The sequence below is a fragment of the Mustela putorius genome, unplaced genomic scaffold (assembly GCF_011764305.1).
Source record: "Mustela putorius furo isolate JIRA1106 unplaced genomic scaffold, ASM1176430v1.1 tig00000228_pilon_pilon_pilon, whole genome shotgun sequence".
NCBI lineage: Eukaryota > Metazoa > Chordata > Mammalia > Carnivora > Mustelidae > Mustela > Mustela putorius.
The window spans coordinates 32,569,935-32,588,805 of NW_025421322.1; the positions used below are offsets into that span (position 1 = coordinate 32,569,935).

At 40.2% G+C, this 18,871-nt stretch overlaps 1 protein-coding gene across 4 annotated transcripts in view; it reads left to right on the forward strand.

The window, feature by feature from the left end:
• The first annotated feature begins 11,945 nt into the window (after positions 1 to 11,945).
• The window catches only part of PHF20L1 (PHD finger protein 20 like 1), a 75,419-nt gene continuing 68,493 nt past the window's right edge, over positions 11,946 to 18,871 (forward strand). For 3 of the 4 annotated variants that reach the window (XM_004743581.3, XM_004743583.3, XM_004743584.3), the window contains exons 1-2: positions 11,948 to 12,083; positions 14,253 to 14,372. In XM_004743581.3, the coding sequence (XP_004743638.1) occupies positions 14,290 to 14,372 (83 nt within the window). In that variant the 5' untranslated portion in view covers positions 11,948 to 12,083; positions 14,253 to 14,289. Of the gene's footprint in view, positions 12,084 to 14,252; positions 14,373 to 18,871 lie in introns of all 4 variants that reach the window. The other variant, XM_045078145.1, reaches the window with a different exon arrangement.

The window sequence follows — 18,871 nt, forward strand, 5'->3', positions numbered from 1 at the left end:
CCTGCGTAACCAGAGACTGAGAGGCAGGATGAGGTCACACTTCCTGTTGGGCTCTCATCAGTGGCATTCACACCCAGGAGTATGGTGAAGACTCAAAATAGTTCCCTGGACCGGCAACAGGGGATGTGTAGCCCACAAATCAGGCCAGCTGGATGTACCCCGGTCACTCGAGGGATGCTTTTCTGAGCTACCTCATCATCCTCGCTGTGAGAATATAAGAACTGCCAGAGAAGCAACACTTCTTGCTTGTCATCCTCTGACCCTTTCCAGTATAGTAGCACAAGCTGTGCTCTGTCCAAATCAATTAAGCTTATTGGTGATAACACACTGGTGCTATTAAATTCAGCACCAGGAACTGGATTTTGTGAAAATGTCTGTAGTGGCAGTACGTTGATTCACCAAATGTTGAGATTTATAGGAACCTCTATGGGTGGCATTTTACATTTTATATTTATATTTTAGCTGAACTCAAAGAATTTCCTGCTATTGGTGGGTTCCTAAAAATCTCTACTATTGTAAATGATATATATATATATATGTTCTAGCAACACTAAGGTGCTTTGGATATGGAAAGGATGTGGGTTTAGGAGTTGCACAGACTGAGATTCACACTCTGTCCACCTACCAGCTGTGTAACCTTGGATTTGTGGCTTAATCTTTTTGAGCTGCAATTCCTTCAATTATGAGTAATAATACACATTTTGAAGAATGCCTTGGGGAATGAAATGAGATAAAAGAAATGAGAAATAGGTGAATCATCAGCTCAAATGTCCAAGATATGTTACTTATTTGCTTTCTGGAAATCAGTTTTTCTTCCGAAGCCCCAATTGGTCAGCTTGGCAATAAAGTTAATTTCATTCTTTCTTGAGGTTCCCTTTTTCTCTGAGGTTATGCCAAAGGCAGGATCTTCTGTAGAACATGCCCCGAGCTGCAGAAGGTGTTGGGGGAGAATGCATCTACTCTGTGGTAGACAGTTTGCCAAGATGGCCCTCAAAGAGCCTTGTGTGAGCCCCTCCCCTTCAGTGTGGGTTGAAGTGAATAACTTGCTTCTCCTGTGTAGATGAGACACAAGTGATGGGTTGCCCTCCCACAATTAGGTTGCAAAAGACTATGGCTTCTGTCTTGTTGGCCTCTCTATTAACTTCTAGGCTTACGCAATTTGATGAAGCAAGTGACCGTGTTGGAGAAGCACACAAACAAGAATCTGAGGGGTTGTCTCAAATGACAGGGAAGGACTGAAACCTTCAGTCCAATAGCTGGGAATCCAGCCAACAGCCACACGAGTGAGCTCAGGAGTGGCTCTTTCTCCAGGTGAGCCTTGAGATGATGCTAGCTCCAGCCAATACCACAAATCCCTTTTCCCGAAAGGCTGGCATCAAAACGACTTTAATTTTTGGACTATTCTTTTACTGACCTGGAACACATTGGGAACTCATTAATGATCATAATCATTGCTCACTTTATGGAGCTTTACTATTTACCAGGCACAGTTCTACTTCCTTTACATATATTAGCACATTTAATCCTCATACCCACTCCATGTGGGAGGTTCTGTTATTATCTTCATTTTACAGATGAGAAAACTGAGGCACAAAGAGTTAAATTCTTTGCCTAAAGTCACACGGCCAGTAAAGGGTGAGCTTGTAAATCCACAATTCTAATCTTGGATTTTTAGCCTGTAAGCAATAGTGATCACCTCAAACATGTTCGAGCATTCCCTATGAACCAGGCACTGCATGAAATACTACGCTGTGTGCAATCTTGTTTAAACTTCATGCAGCCCTAGGAAATATTATCCATGTGCAGGATAGAGGGTCAGGAGTTTAGATAATTCTCTCAGCACTATGAAGGGTCAGAGCCAGAATTCCAGCCCTACAGTTTCCTCTTGGCTTTTCTCTCCTCAGACCCACTTGTTTCCTTGCTATTCCTTAAATGCCAGACTTGTGTCTGCCCCAGGGTCTCTGTGTTCACCCTTTTCTCTGCCCAGAATATTCCCCGATAGTCACAGAGTGTTCCTCCTCACCTCCCTTAGCTCCTGACTCAACTGTTTTGCTCACTTACTAAATTGCCCTCCACATAATCTCCTTGTTCTTCCTCCTGCTTTATTCTTCTCCTTAGTACTTCTCACTATGTCATATACTTCAACATTTATTTTTTTGTACTGATAAAAATATTCTTCAGCCAGACTGTAAGTTTTATGAAGGCAGAGTTTGGACACCTTTCTTCATTTCTGTAGACCCAGAATGAAAAATACTGCCTGCCATATAATAGGTTATCCATTAATATCTGTAGAATCAATGAATAACTGAATTAACATCTAGGTACAACTGACTTTAGTACTTTTATTCTGCTCACTAGAAATCAGTGTTTTTAAAAGGATGTCCCACAGAAGGCCCAATTCTCCACTGTTAATGGAGGAGATGTGTGCAGAAAGGAAAAATGGTGAGCAGTAAATTTAAGCCTGCTCTCACTTGGAAGTCCTACCCAGAGCAGCTAGCAAGACAAATAAATAAAAGGTATTCAAATCAGAAAGGAAGAAGTAAAATTATCCATTTGCAGATGACATGATCTTATATATAGAAAACCATAAAGATTCTTAAAAAGAAAAAAAAAACTGTTAGAACTCATAAATGAATTCAGTAATGTGTGGTTTTTTTTTAGGATTTATGTAAGATTTCTTGCAGCTAGAACTCCTGTCTTAAAAATGCTCTAGATATGTCCTTACTGTTTGCTCAGGGCTCATATTTGAATGACGGTGGGAATAATTTTTTTAAGAGATTGAAACGGAGAGAGACAGACTGAGACATGGCAAGTCAGGAAAGGAGGGAAATAGAAAGAGACCAGTTAGCTTGTGAAAACCCTAACATAAAACCTAAATAGGAGCTCGCATTCTTGGTGGCAAAGACAGTCTCCTCAATAAATGTTGTTGGGAAAATTGGACAGCTATATGTAGAAGGATGAAACTCAATCGCTCTCTTACACCATACACAAAGATAAACTCAAAATGGATAAAAGACCTCACTCAACATGAGCCAGGAATCCATCAGAATCATAGAGGAGAACATAGGCAGTAACCTCTTCGACATTGGCCACAGCAACTTCTTTCAAGATATATCTCCAGAGGCAAAGGAAACAAAAGCAAAAATGAATTTTGGGGACTTCACCAAGATCAAAAGCTTCTTCACAGCAAAGGAAACAGTCAACAAAACAAAGAGGCAACCCATGGAATGGGAGAAGATATTTACAAATGACAGTACAGACAAAAGGCTGATATCCAGGATCTATAAAGAACTCCTCAAACTCAACAGTCAAAAAACAGATAACCATGTCAAAAAATGGGCAGAAGACATGAACAGACACTTCTCCAATGAAGACATACAAATGGTTAACAGACACATGAAAAAATGTTCATCATCACTAGCCATCAGGGAAATTCAAATCAAAACCATGTTGAGATACCACCTTACACCAGTTAGAATGGCCAAAATTAACAAGACTGTAAACAACATGTGTTGGAGAGGATGTGGAGAAAGGGGAACCCTCCTGCACTGTTGTAGGAATGCAAGTTGGTAAGCCACTTTGGGAAACAGTGTGGAGATTCCTTAAGAAATTAAAAATAGAGGAGCCTGGGTGGCTCAGTGGGTTAAAGCTTCTGCCTGCAGCTCAGGTCATGATCCCAGGGTCCTGGGATCGAGCCCTGAATCGGGCTCTCCGCTTGGCAGGGAGTCTGCTCCCCTTCCACTCTCTCTGCCTGCCCCTCTGCCTACTTGTGATCTCTGTCAAATAAATAAATGAAATCTTTAAAAAAAAGAAATTAAAAATAAAGCTCCCCTATGACCCTGCAATTGCACTACTGGGTATTTACACAAAAGATACAGATGTAGGGGCGCCTGGGTGGCTCAGTAGGTTAAAGCCTCTGCCTTCAGCTCAGGTCATGATCCCAGGGTCCTGGGATTGAGCCCGGCATTGGGCTCTCTGCTCGGCAGGGAGCCTGCTTCCTCCTCTCTCTCTCTGTCTACTTGTAATCTCTGTCAAATAAAATAAATAAAACCTTAAATAAAAAGATACAGATGTAGTGAAAAGAGGGGCCATGTGCACCCCAATGCTCATAGCAGCAATGGCCACGGTCGCCAAACTGTGGAAAGAACCAAGACACCCTTTGTCGGATGAATGGATAAGGAAGATGTGGTCCATATACACTATGGAGTATTATGCCTCCATCAGAAAGGATGAATACCCAACTTTTGTAGCAACATGGACGGGACTGGAAGAGATTATGTGGAGTGAAATAAGTCAAGCAGAGAGAGTCAATTATCTTATGATTTTACTTACTTGTGGAGGATAAGGAATAACATGGAGGACGTGGGGAGATGGAGAGGAGAAGGGATTTGGGGGGATTGGAGGGGGAGAAGAACCATGAGAGACTATGGACTCTGAAAAATAATCTGAGGGTTTTGGAGGGGTGGGGGCTGGGAGGTTGGGTAAACCTGATGGTGGGAATTATGGAGGGCACATATTGCATGGAGCACTGGGTGTGGTACATAAACAATGAATTCTGGTACACTGAAAAGAATTTTTTTAAAAATGGTGTTCTATTCATCTCTATAATCTCCAGCAGCAGATACAGGGCTGATGCAAAGTAAGTCCTCAGATGTGTGTTTTCATGGAATCACAGCAAGTGAAACTGAGACCACCATCAGAGATTACAATGACTAAAAATGTTTGTCCCTGTGACCGATGAGAAAGAAACATCAGGAAACGCCTGACATTTTTTGTGTATCAGTTATAATTGACAAAATATGTAAGACTTGTTCCATTGAGTTTAATCATCATTACAACCTTGGGAAGTAGATTTCATCCCATTTCTATGTGAGGAAAGGAGAATCAGAGATGTGTCTAGTTCCCAAACATTCTGGTAATAGTGTCAAGATTCATTTACAATTCCAAACCCCTAGCCTTTCATTATTTGAAGTTGCTATTTAATTAATTAATTTTAAAAGATTTTATGTACTTATTTGAGAGAAAAAGAGATATCAAGAGAGAGAGCATGAGCAGTGGGGAGGGGGAGAAGTAGACTCCCCACTGAGCAGGGAGTCTGGGCCCTGGGGTCATGATCTGAGCCAAAGGCAGACATTTAACCAACTGAGCGACCCAGGGGCCCCTAAGTTGCTATTTAAAAAAAAATTGCAAGAAACAAGTAAATGAATTTATTTCCTTTAAATTTATAGTCTTCTACGATCTTCAGAGTTTAAAAGAAAAGAAAGAAAATCAAATGGTGTTTACCGTATCCTGGTGAAACTGGCTCTGTTGAATGTTTTGCAAAAATACAAAAGAGGAAGTAATCCAACACCTGACCACAAAGTTGTGTTTCTGCAATATTTTTTTACTGAGGCAAAACAGTGAACTGTGGCAATGTTTGTGCAGGCAAATTCCCTGCCACTACCCCCTTCTCTTCCCTCCCCCAGAAGGGCACCGTTTCATTGGAATGTCAAGAGGAGATGTTGGTATTGTGTTCTGGTCCCCACCAAGAGGACAGATGCCTAGACCAATTGCAAATGACCAGTTAGAGTGCATATTCTGACCTTGCACATTTGTGCATGCTGCCATCTATGTCATGCCCAAAGCACCTTTTTGTGTGTTGGTCTACTTGACTGCCCTGTTAAATGCCTCAAGATCAGGCATTAAGCTCATTTATCACTATGCTCCTTGGGCCTAGCACAGTACTTGGCACACTGCAGATGTTCAATAAATGATTGTGGGAAGGAGATGGAAGTAGAATGATATTTTTTATCTGCCAAAGCTTGAATCAAAACTATAAAGAACGATAGGGCAATGATTATTTTAGGACCTGCCTAGAACTCTCGTTCGAAAACTTCTCATCCTCAAAGCATTTTTCAAATGCCACTTCCTCTGTGCAGTCTTCCTTGATTTGCTGAGTCAGAATACACAGAGGAATATATGTTCATTTCAAATGTAGTAATATCTAATTGAATATTAATATTGCTATTATACCTGGTTGTTTCTGTTTCCATCTTCCCATGATGGCAAGTCACCTTTGAATTGGATCTCTAGTTCTATTTTTCTTCCTGTTCTCTCAACCTCCATTGCCCAGTGTCTAGCACTTGGGAGAATTTCAACAAAGTTTGTGAGTGATTAAACAAGCCAATGAGTGACGAAAAAATGCATGCATGCTGTCTGCCTTATCTGAGGATGCCAATGAATTAGCTCCATTCTCAAGGAAAATAATGATCAAGAAGAGGTTAAAACTGTTTGCTGCTTGGTTACTATTCATATATATACTTGCTATGTTCTATTGCTCACCCTCTCCTCCCCAAGTTTTTTTTTTTTTTCTTAAGATTTTATTTGCCTATTTGAAAGGGGGGGGGGACACAGCAAGAGAAAGAGGGAGGAGGAAGAATCTCAAGGAGACTGAACAGATTGTGGAGTCCTAAGCAAGTCTTGATTTCAGGACCTTGAGATCCTGACCCTGAGATCATGACCTGAACTGACACCAAGAGTGGGTCAATTAACCCACTGAGCCAGCCAAGCGCCCTCTCTCCTAGTTGTAACAATCTCCAGCAATGTGTTTCTTTGGTATTGAGACCACCTCTAAAAGTAACTACCCAGGGAATCAGGAACATGAATGTTATGTCAATATCTCACTAGATTTGCCTTTCATTTGGCTTGCTTTTTAGTTTTGCAAACCAGGAAGAATGTTCTTAAGTTTTGTTGCATGGCTGTAAGTTGTAATTTGGAGTTACAGTCAGTAAAAGCCATTTGCAGTGAACATTAGTTGCTTTGTTGCCCAGCTTCTGCTCTCTTTCTTCCAAGTAACAGCATCCTAATTTGCTTCAAAGGACCCACTCATTCCCATCTCTCAGTCTATGTGGTTTGGCCCGGTCTCTACTTCCACTTGCCTTATTGGGGATAGAAACCAGATCCACACCACATCAGTCCAAATCACCTCTGTGGCCATCATGCTTAGTTCATAGGCAGGCACCTGACTTAATTTAAGTCAATGAAAGAATGACTTCTAGGACTTGTTTTTTGTTCATCAAAGTGTTGTGATGACAAGACTGAAGCTGTTGGGGGTCTAGATGTGGATTCTGAGAGTCAAGCCAACCCATAGGAAACAGAGTAAAATAAAAACAGAGTAAAAAAGATATTATAATTTGATCCCTGACTCCAACTGCCCCAGAAGGCAGACTTAACCCCTCTTGATTCCACAAGCAGAAATTCCTTTTATGCTTCTATCTGTTTGCATTATATTTTCCGTCGTGTGCAACCAAATGAATTCTAACGTATTACAGTTCTGAAATGTCATGTACCTTAAGAATCATGTAGGATGGCTTTTAAATACTGATTGCTAATCTCCAAATCTAAGACATAGGTTAGGGCACAGGGACTTGCAGTTTAACAAAGAGCCCAGGTGGGTCTAATGCAATGGTTGGTGGAGCAGTGCTTGAAAATACTGCTGAGTTAATGGAAGGGTCAAAAAAACAACAACAGAAATTGGAAGAGGTAAAAAGAATCAACATAGAAGCTGAGAGTTAAAGAAAGAACTCTCCTCTGTCCTGGTATTGCAAAGGAGAAAATCCACCAAGGAATAAAGAGTTGATTCCAGATTCAATGCTTTTGCAGATAGGGAAACTTTACCCTATTTCCCTTTATTATTCCTTCTTACTTTAGGGAGCATGATTGTGTGTCTCAGTTTGTCTGGGACTGCCCATGAATCCACTCGTTATTCTGCCATAATTATAATAGCAACTTTTTTTTTTTTTTTTTAACTCTCCTAAGTGTCCAGGTTTGGATGACAAACTCTTGGTCACTCTATTGTTTCAGGACAGTCTGCACAAAAAGGACTTCTTTATCATTCAGATCTCTTGCTGCATTTTTAAGCTTTTGCTGAGTGAAACATATTTTTCCCCCCTATTGTATGGCCTTTACTAGCAGACAGATATTTCAAAATCACTACCGCCAAGTCAAAAATTCTTAAAAATCTCAGAAAGCCATATATTTTTCTGAGTAACATATGAACTTCCAGTAAAAGTAAATAAATAAAGTTGTTTATGCCATCTGATTGTCTTTAGGGCTGACTCATTTTAAGAAAGCAACATATAAACCCATACATTGCAAAGGAAATTGTGTTAGAGATGCGACCAGGATACTCTGTGGACATATGGGAGAGATTGTATCTCTCCATTCTGTTCATACATGGGCGAGAGGTCAACAGCAAGAGATTAATTCTGGAAAAATTATCACTTCTGGTCAGTTGTAAAGGGGGTAGAATGACAGGCAAGACAAGTAGGTTCATAGGCAGGGGAAGGAAGTGAGGTTTGTGCCATTTTCAAATATTTTTAAACACCTGGAATAGAGAGTTGCCATAGGTGTCTATTCCAACAGTTCAGGTCTTTATTCAACTAGTATATTAACAAATTTTTTTGAATTGTTTGCTTTTCTTCTTTGGTGCTGATTATAAGATTCGAGAAAAATACACAGACAAAATGGCTTTCTTGTGTGTCATATGTAACAAAGAGTATGTGATATTTTGTAGTAACTTTTTCCTCCCTTAAAATAAGTAGATAGAATTGTCAAATATTCCAGGAGATAGAATGGTTCCATATTTATATTTTTAATGTCGGAGGAACTTAGTTCAGTGATTTCTGCTTAGGGACCGTTGTTTCAAGATAATTTGCTCACTGCTTGTTTGGTTCCACTCAAACACAGCTGTAAGTTCTTTCTTTCTATATTTGGCAATGAACTGACTGATGGCTAACATTAACCATCTGGATGAGGGGTGCATTGGGTGGGAGACAGGGGAGGGGACATAGCAATGCTTAGCTTCACTGCATGGCTAGGAAGTCATCTCTAGACTTTTCTACTTCTTATATCCCTGCCCCAGTCCTGAACTTTGCGTCTATATGGTCAAAAGAGGCAAAGATAGAGCATATGAGTTTTCCTCAGTTTTATCAAATTTAATGCCCCCTTCATGAGTTAATATTATGTAATATTCTCTGGACTTTTCTAAAATTAAATTCATAGGTGGTATAATCAAGCTACATACATTTAAAAAATTAATATAATGACATAACAATAACATAAAAACAAACTTTATGGAGATAATCTATAATAAAAAGAACATGTATTTCAATACATAAGTGTTCAGCCATGACTCACAAAGAGACATAATGAAGTCATCAAATGCTTGCATCAAAATTTAGATTTACCTTGAATGTAACAGCTACAGATACAGAGAGATACAGGTATATTGTATCAGTGCCTCAAATACTATGAGTAGCTTTGTCAATGGCAGTAATTTCATTTACTCCATCTAAAGATGGAGTAATACACAAACAATGAATTGTGGAACACTACATAAAAATCTAATGATGTACTGCATGGTGACTAACATAACATAACAAAAAAAAATGGGATAAACTCTTGGATGTGTTTGTAAAAAAAGAACAATCTTCCCTCATACTGCATGGTTGCTTCAGTCCTTGAAAAGTTGTGTTTATTAAAACCTTGCAAAATACTTTGTGCGTTGATCCAAAACTGAGTTCTAGGCTTAGACAATTATGAAAAAGGTTAGAGGGACATTCAAAGTCATGCATGACCTGGGACAGTTCTTCAAGATATGGGACTGCACTGTGTGCCTTAGGATGTCTAGAAGACCTCTTCTGTCCCCACTAAATTGCAGCAGTACCCTACCTCAATCATGTGACAACCAAGAATGTTCCCTTCCCCATTTCCAAAGTGTCCTTTAATGGATAGTATTAAGTCTACTGAAAATACATACCTGTAAAATTCACAAGCTGGGAATCATTTACATAAGATCTCATTTCATTTTTTTTTCTTTCAAGTTGTATTATTGGCTGGGTCCCTTATTAAGTCCCAATTAAAATAGAAGAAATATATTTTCAGGGTAGATTGGTGAATTCTTAACAAATGGTATAGAGCAGATAGAATCTATGTTATCCTTTATGTATACATTTTAAATTGAAAGCAATCTCAAATTTTCATTGATGTTAACAACAGATATTAATTTTTTTCTCACTGGCTTATGAGTGAGCTTGGGTTCTTCCAGGGTTCAGGTAGTTAGCTCTAGGCTGAAAGTCAGAAATTTGGTCCCTGGTACTGTCACTGCTGTTGGAGAAGATTTTCCTTATTTTCAACATCACCAGCAGCTTCTCATACAGTCTTCAAGGACAGAGTCTAGTAAGTGTAGCTAGAAGAGCACTTTTGCTGGAAGAGAGACAGGGAATGGGAGCTTCTGACATTTTCATCTTATTTAGTGTGAGTTTGACTCTGCCTTCAAGAGTCATAAGGTGTATCGTCAGTTTGTATTTGGTTATGCTGCATCACAAAAAACTTCCAAACTCTCAAAAGCTTAAAAGAATGAACATTTATTTTTCTCCTTATATTACATATCAGTTGTAAATCAGTACCGAGTTCTGGGCTCATCATGATCTGTCTAGAATCTGGGTGACTAGAGCAGCTGTCATCTCAAATATTGCTTATTACTGTGCCAGAGACAGAAAACTGGATGAATTGCGCTTTAAAACTACCAGCTGGCCATGACAAAGTTCATTTCCAATTTTATTTTACTACCCAAAGCAAATCAAAAGGCCACACATAATTCTAAGGCGGGCAGAAAGTATAATCCTGTCATATGTCCAGGAGATCCTGGAAATATATGGTATACTACACTAATGACAACCATGATGGTAAATTTTCCAAACATGGAAAGGGTTCAGATGCTGGGCAACTCCAGTACAAGGCAATTGTCCACTAGAGACTGTCTTATTTACATCTTTTCTATATATCGCCATGCTCAGTCTAGCTCAGTAGCTATTAGTAACATAGTAAGTGCTGAATGAATGTCTCTGGAATAAAAGGATATGAATATAGTTGTTTAAATTACCAAATCTCACTATAATTAAAGCTTAAAGAGAGATACTTTGCTATTTTAACTCCACACTGTAAAGCATGATAAATATAAGTGTTATTTGTATGCAATGTTGCATTTAGAAAGCTTGAGATCCAGAGTGGTACATTGGAAAGAGAGAGAAAAAAGACTTTCATTGGTTTGAATGTGTTCACTTGTTGGTTTCCCCTCCTGTGGGGACACTTTCTCCTGTGCCTAAGTCAGAGTCTGGTACATGGTAGAGATACAAGAAAAGTAGCTCTGCTATCCTTAGCTGGGTATTCTTGGGGAAGTCACGTCCCCTTACCCAGAGGCTCCTTAGCTTCAGAAGACACACACACACACAGAGATCTTAGTAATATGTGCCTTTTGTACTGTAAGAATCTCATCTAAGAGAAAGCAATACAATTGTGCTAATGCGGTTGTCATGTGATGCGCTAGCAACAGAGTAACTTCCACTCAACAGCTGTTCGCTGACTGTGGCAACAACCATTCGCTCTATTCTTCTTGTGGAATGGGAAGAGTGCAGTGCATTTACCGAAGTTTGTTCAAGGGGCTGGGGTTGAGTTGTTCTGGGAACGTGTTTCCTATCAAATCGACACTAATAATACCCAGTGGGCTGTGTCCTCATCTCTCAAAGGTCAAACACTTCACAACTACTAATGGGCTCCCGGTGCTCGCTTTCTCTCTTTTGCTAATCACGACCACTCCCGCGAGCCGTCAGCCAACTGCGGCAAAGCCCCGCCTCCCAGGGCGGCTCTCCAATCGGCTGCGCAGCCTGGGCCCAACCCTCGCGAGTCACGTGACGCATCCAGGCCCGCTTCCGGCGCGTCGCGGGCGGCTGACGTCGCTGGGCCCGGCGTCGCGTCAGGGCTGGCCGGCGGTGGTGGCGGCGGCGGCGGCGGCGGCGGCGGCGGCGGCGGCGGGGCGGCGGCGATGGCTGCGGACGCTGAGCGGGCTTGAGGGCTCGGACCTGCTACCTTCCGCGCGACTTCGGGCGCGACTCAGCTCTGCGGCCCCAGCTCGCTCCCCTCCTGCTTCCTCCCCGGCCGCTGCCTGGGCGGAGGCGGAGGCGGAGGCCCGGGCTGGCCGCCCTGCTCGTGTCCCGGCTCGGCCCCAGACGGCCCGGCTGCTGTGCGGAGAGGAGGCCGAGTCGGTAAGAGGCGGCGGCGGTGGCGGGGCCTGGAGGCTGCCTGGATCCCGTCTGGCCGCCGGGACGCCCCCGCGCTGGTATCTCTCCGGCCCGCTCCCCTCTCGCGTCCCTCCCCTTAACTCGCCGCCTCTATTGTCTGGACGCCGCCGCTCCCTCTCCGCCTCCCTTCCTTCCCCCCTGCCGAGGGCCGGACGGCTGTCAAACCTGGAGGCTTCTGGCGCTCCCCGCCAGTCCGGTCTGCGCCCTTCCTGAGTCTCTGCCAGCCCCTCCCGCCCCGCATCCACCCCCTACCTTCTGTGGCCCCGCGGCCGTTCTCTGACCTTTGCTGCTTCGCTTTCTCGGTGTTGTGTCTTGCTCCTTTTCTTTTCCCTCCTAGTTGTCATCTCGTGCAGCGTTAACCGTCCTGATAAATGTGTGCCATTCTCGTTTGCCTTCTTTTCGGTTTCTGTGCCTCCGCGTTCTCTCTGTCCCTTTTTCTCTTTTTGCTTCAAGTCTCCCCCTCCCGTCTCCCCCCCCCCCCGCCCCCCGCCGCCATAGACTGTCTTACTTTGCCTTTTCTTTATTTCAAATCCCTAGTCATCCTCCTCTCTCCACCCAGGGAAAAGGAAATTGTGCCTCAACCCAAAGTATCCCTGAGAGTTTGTATGTCTTAACTCCACGTTGATGGGTTCGATGTTTGACTATAGAAAATAGTGTAACTAGTCAACACCTCTTTCTAAGTTCTTCTCGTGAAGAACAGTAGAAAAGTTTGGATAGGTTTCTACACTATCCAAAGTCTGGAGAGATTTCTATATTTAAGTAACTGCCTTATGTGTTATACGCTGACCAGACTTTAAAAAAAAAAAAAAAGCCATGCTTTTGTTCTTTTACACCAAATATCTCTGGCCTAGCTTCCCCTTAACTTTAATGAACTAATCTTTGTTCTTGACATGGCTAGAGGATAGTCTCCCCCGCCCCCCATGAGCATTTAGGTTTGATTTTACATATTATTATGGGAAGTATTGGTGTTATTTTTGCCCCTTACCTATTAGATTTTTTGCAAGAGGAAAAGACAGTTGGTTATTTTTCCTGCTACATTCTGTCCCTTTTGAATTGTGAGCAAACCATTTAAAAAATGCTGTAGTTGTGTATTTTCTTTTTTAACCTGAGAGAAAGCATAGTCGTATTAGTAATTCTAAATCTCTGAAAAAGGTTTTAGGGATCTCTCTTTCCCCCCAGTAACAGTAGGTTTGCATTCCTGATTCCCTGTTAATATTTTTATTTAGCCTGTCTCAAAGTGCTTCATATTGCTCAAGTACTAGTGAGTGAAAAAGGCTACCTCAGGTGTTCTGGGTGTCCAGTGTGGCCAAAAGGAGAGTAAAAAGTGTGCGTGGCAGTGATGTAGAGAGGGATATTTCTTGTCGGTTTTTGTTTGAGTGTGATGAATATTATGACCCCTTTTGTCAGTGTGGACACTGACAATATTGAAATAGAGTGAAATAAATTTTCATTAAAAAAGCATTAAGTGCATTAAAAAATCCACATCATCATTCCTTATTGAATATGAAGTATAAGGAAGACATTTCTGTTGCAGCTTTATATGTTAAATTAAAATTATTGGATCATTTGCTACCAAAGCAGGAAATCATAGCTTGAATGGAATTCATAACAAGAATTACAAGAATTATTGTTGATGTTGTCACTGGCAGAGGAGTGTCTGCTGTCCCTTCATGCTCGTTAGTGTCTTATTTAGTGTTGTATACTATGAGGCACTCAAATATTGATTGAAAACCTTCATTAATTTGTACTCTTACGAATTTCAGCAGTCATATCCCAGAACCACTCAGGTGTCTTGATTTTTTTCAGAGACGGAAAACTGTTTTCAGCACGCGTGGAGAATTTTTTGGGGTATTTTCAAGTTAAAATTTCAAGCATTTTAGCCATTAGCAAGGTTAAATGCTTGTCTGTTCTTTTTAAATAGTTCTTTTTCATGTTCTTTTTCCTCGATTCATGATCAAGATTGCTTGTAAGGTATATGATATTATATCTATAGATATTGGTAATCATCATTCAGATTTCTTTGAAATTTGGCAGTTACTTTAACTTCTCATGCAATGCTTTTAAAATTCTGTTTTATTCCCTATGCATTTTATGCATTAGAATCTAACCTTTTTTTTTTTCCCCCCTCTTGAGGTAGTGAAAAGAAAATACTGAAGAATAGGATTTCAAGATGAGTAAAAAGCCCCCAAATCGTCCTGGAATCACTTTTGAGATCGGTGCTCGTTTGGAGGCACTGGACTACTTACAAAAATGGTATGGAGAATATGGAGCTCTTGACTGAAAGCACGCTTTTGGTAGTCTTACACATGTTGGTCAGTTGCTGTTCTTTTGACAGCGGCAGAAACATTTCTGTATTCACATTTTGAATACACATGGACATTGTTTTTTAGTTTTCTTGCTCTTTAGCAAACTGTGTAGGTTTGGCATTTCAAAGCTGTTTTTTCAAAATCATTTTAAGGTGTTTGAGAACTGAAAATAATTATCTAGAATATGAAGTATAGAGAAGGTGTCAGTACTCCTGTGTACTTGATACAGGCTAGAGTGGTGGTGGGAGGGGGGAATTCGTTTAGATAGCCAGCTTCCCAAGATTTGAATAGATCTTGATGTAAATCTTTTTTCTTGGCCTGTGTCAGAGGTGATCTTCAAAATACAGAGTATGTTGATGGTTAGCACAGTCATTATTCACTATCCCATCTAAAATAAAAAAACAGTTTACCTCTTCTTTCTCCCGGGGATAGTGAACTAAAGACAGGTTGTTACTTTCCCATACTAAATGGGCAGTATTTTCAGACCTTTTAAAATTTCTTCTGTTCTGGCCATGTGTGATCAGTAGTGAATTTAAGCTCCTAATATACCCTTAGTAAATGGTATAAGGATAAAATCAGCACCCAGAAAGGAGAGAAGAGGAAACAACACATGGGTCACGAGGCCACGGTAGGAATGACGAGGATTCCCTCTTTCTTCTAGGGAATGCTTTCCTCATTCCCCTAAGCTGCCCCTTAGTTCTTGTCCCTGGAAGGAAGTCTCTTGTTGTCATTCTCAGCGCTCTACCTGAGGGGGCATTTGAGAATTCCTCTCTGGGGAGTGGGGTTGGCTTGGCTCTCTTGAAGCCCATTTATTTTGATGAGAGATCTGGTGGCTTAGCAACTCCAGAACTTCATCCACTAGGCTTTTTGACATTTTCTGTCACTACAACTCCCTTGAAAACACAGTGGGTATTTTGCAAATTTGCTCTTGATTGATTTGCATTAAGTCAACTTCCTGAGTTGACAATGGCAGGCAGAGAAATCTTGTTTAGTCATGATATTTGACTTAGACAGGTCTGGGGTTTTTATCTCCAACATATGCAGCTGTAGAATTCTGCACATGTCCCTGATACCCAGGCTAATGGGCTCTGTCTTGGACACTGCGGTGGGACATTTTAAAACTATGGTTTGCTGTGGGAAGGCAGTTTTTTTGGCCCCATGCCTCTAAGGTGCATCTCAGAGGGTAGTTCTTTTTAGGGGACTTAATTGTTAGTCTTATCAGGTGGAGAATGTACATAGTACTTCAGGAGGGGCTTGGGAAGCACTTGGAACCAGGCAGTAGCATCCCTCATAGTCCTAAAGCTAAAAATTATTTCCAGACATGGTGGAGTATTCACTGGGGGAGCGCACATGTTCCTGATTGAGAAGCGCTGCATTAGGCCATATAACAAAAGATGCCAGTTTAGTCAGTAATTGGCCATCTTTGATTCTCATTTGACCAAAAGAAGCTTTTCACTCAGAAGGCACACTGTTAAACCTCCACGTGGTATGAGAAATGATACTTCCTCTTTGATGCTGATCTTAATTAATCTTTTTTTTTTAATTACCAGCTTTTGAATCACTAGTTAATTCATATTAACATATTTTCTTAGGGTTCCAAACTGACAAAGTTACAATCGAAATAGCTTCCAGTGTTGGAGGAGCACATGGTTTACTAGTTTTCTTAGAGGATTTTAGGGAAATTAACATAATTTCGGTATTAGTAAGAAATTTGCTTTCGATGGTGAAATGTTCTCTGATTCAACAGCTGTCAACTTGATGATCCAGTAGTTAAAATAAAAAGATTATGAGAGAGAACTACTTTAAAAATCAAGCCTGAATGTGCTTTTACATTATTTGGAATTTGAGAGAAAAAAAATGATAGTTGTAGCTGAAGTTTTTTTTCATTGTCTTATGTTTCACACCAAGGCAATTTCTAAGTGCTTAGGTAGGATGGTAACAGGCATCTCTACTCGTTAATGAAGTTTAGCTTTGATTTTAATGACCCTAGTAGTAATGGTCTCCTTTTTTTCTTTTTAATTTTTAATTTTTTTTTTGTTGTTGTTTAGATTTTAATTATGTATTTGACAGAAAGAGATCACAAGTAGGCAGAGAGGCAGGCAGAGAGAGAGAGGAGGAAGCAGGCTCCCTGTAGAGCAGAGCCTGATGTGGGGCTTGATCCCAGGACACTGGGATCATGACCTGAGCCGAAGGCAGAGGCTTTAACCCACTGAGCCACCCAGGTGCCCCTAGTAATGGTCTCCTTAAAGTAAGTAACATCAGCCAAAATAATCACATATGGCAATCACTGAAATATGTCAGCAACTTGATTTTTATGAACTCATTTATATGAAGATGTTAGCATTCTGCTACAGTTGGAATTAAGGAATTAAGATATGTATATTTTATAAGTATAAAATAACTACCTAGAATATGTATATAAAATATTCTAGGTAGTTGAAAGAAATGATTTTTTTGTTGTGACTTTATTAGTGTAGGTAGTTTCAAGAACTAGTTAGTCTTGGGCAGTCCCTTTGATTTAGTATTAAAGTCCTTTTCTGTAGGACAACTAATTAATTACTAAGATTTATTTTGTTTTATATGGGCACAAGAGAAGTTCTGTGAGACACTCTACTCTTAACAGGTTTTACTTTTAAATAAGATAATAAACTTTATTCTTCATATCATTGCCTTCATTAAGACCCATTCTGTATTTCATACAAATGCTGCAGATTTTTGCTTTAATATCAGGTAAAAGTGTAGAAGGATTATTCAAGTGTTGAGAAACTTTACTATTTTTTTGAGGAGCAAAATATTTACCACTGAAAGTATTCTGAACTGATTCCCCTCTCTCTTCCACCTCTCCCTCCCTATTTACTTTACTCTTCTATTGCATCCGTAAAGAATGCTTAACCTTCCACATTTATTCAGTACGTTTGGAAAAGTTTTGAGTTCTTATTTGACATGAGTATCTTTTGAACTATTACAGGCAATGAACAGGGAGGAAGCAAGAGTGCGGATAGTGCTTACTGTCTCTGCACACAGGACATTGCCAGTAAGCCGTGTATCTGTTGTGAAGGAAATGACCTCACATGTTGGTTGGTTACCTTTTACAGAGAAGGGCAGAGGGAAAGTTGTGATAGTGGAGAACCCAAAATCTCAACTTGTCCTGTGTGTAAAAGATGTTTCCTATGTAAAAAAAAAAAAAAAAAGGAAAAGAATTTTTACTGTGTGCCCTGGAAAGAAAACTGAATTCTAAATCAAGTGGGCAGAAATAAACTGAATTTAAGCTTCCACTTTTAAGTTTGGGGTAGATTTGATTTAATTGGAAGGTGCAATCTATTTTTCTCATGGAAAGGACATTATTAATGCTTGAGCAAACCATATTCTAGTCTTCAAAGTTCAGAAAGATATTCAGAAAAATACACTCTACATTTTTTAAAGTAGTGATTTATTACTTTTTGTTTTCTAAATCACTTTAAAACTACATCAGAAAGCTCATTGATGGTTTGATTATTTACCAATAACTAACTAATGCAGGCCTACGAAGCCAACAAAAGGCCAGTCATCTCCAGGGCCAGTATGTGGTTTTTGGGTTTCCTGTCGTGACTACACCTAACTCCTGTTGGGTATTGTAGGTTGCTTAATTTTGTTTTTGGGGGGATTGCTTAATTTTTAAAAATATTGTAGTTTTATTTAAAACATACTGATTAATTTCTTTCTCAACAGTCTTTTAAAAGTCTTTCAAAAGACTTAATATGCTACTGTTTATAGATAATGTAATCAGCCATCTTTGATCTTACCTCTGTCATATTTTCTATCACACTCCTGCCGTTCAAATGGTGACAGATCAGATTTGTAATCTCTTGAATGCAGTGACATCATATGATTGAAAAAGGGTACAGGTTGTTGATACAGTAGTGTATTTGGGGGAGGAGAAAGTTTAGAGTTGAAGTTCTGCTGGAGATACTGTAAGTGGATTCTAAAGATGAAAGATGCAGGTTCAAAGACTGTCACCTCCTGGTCCTGTAAATATGGACAACCTCTTGACTTCAGTTGGCTTGTCAATAAAATGGAAGCAATGTTACTGGCTTTTACTTAAGAGGATTATTTTAAGGATCAAATAATGTATTTAAACCTGCTTCAAATTCTATAAAATAGTACATAATTATTAAGCATTGAGGTAAATGCAAGGGAAGAGGGAGAGGTGAAAAATCTTTGAGGATTTGAAGACTTAAGTGTATGTTTTTAAATGTGGCTTCAGTATTGACATGAGAATGGCCTAGAATGTAGAAGGAAAGCCATGTCCTTGCAACCTGCTATAAATCATCTTTTTTGGGTGATGATAAAATCTTTTTGTTTGTGCATAGCTTTCTAGTTACAAACACCTTTGCAAATATTTTATCTAATCACTCTGAATACTGTTCAGTGAGAAAAGATTGAACTTTTATCTTTTGAATGAAATTC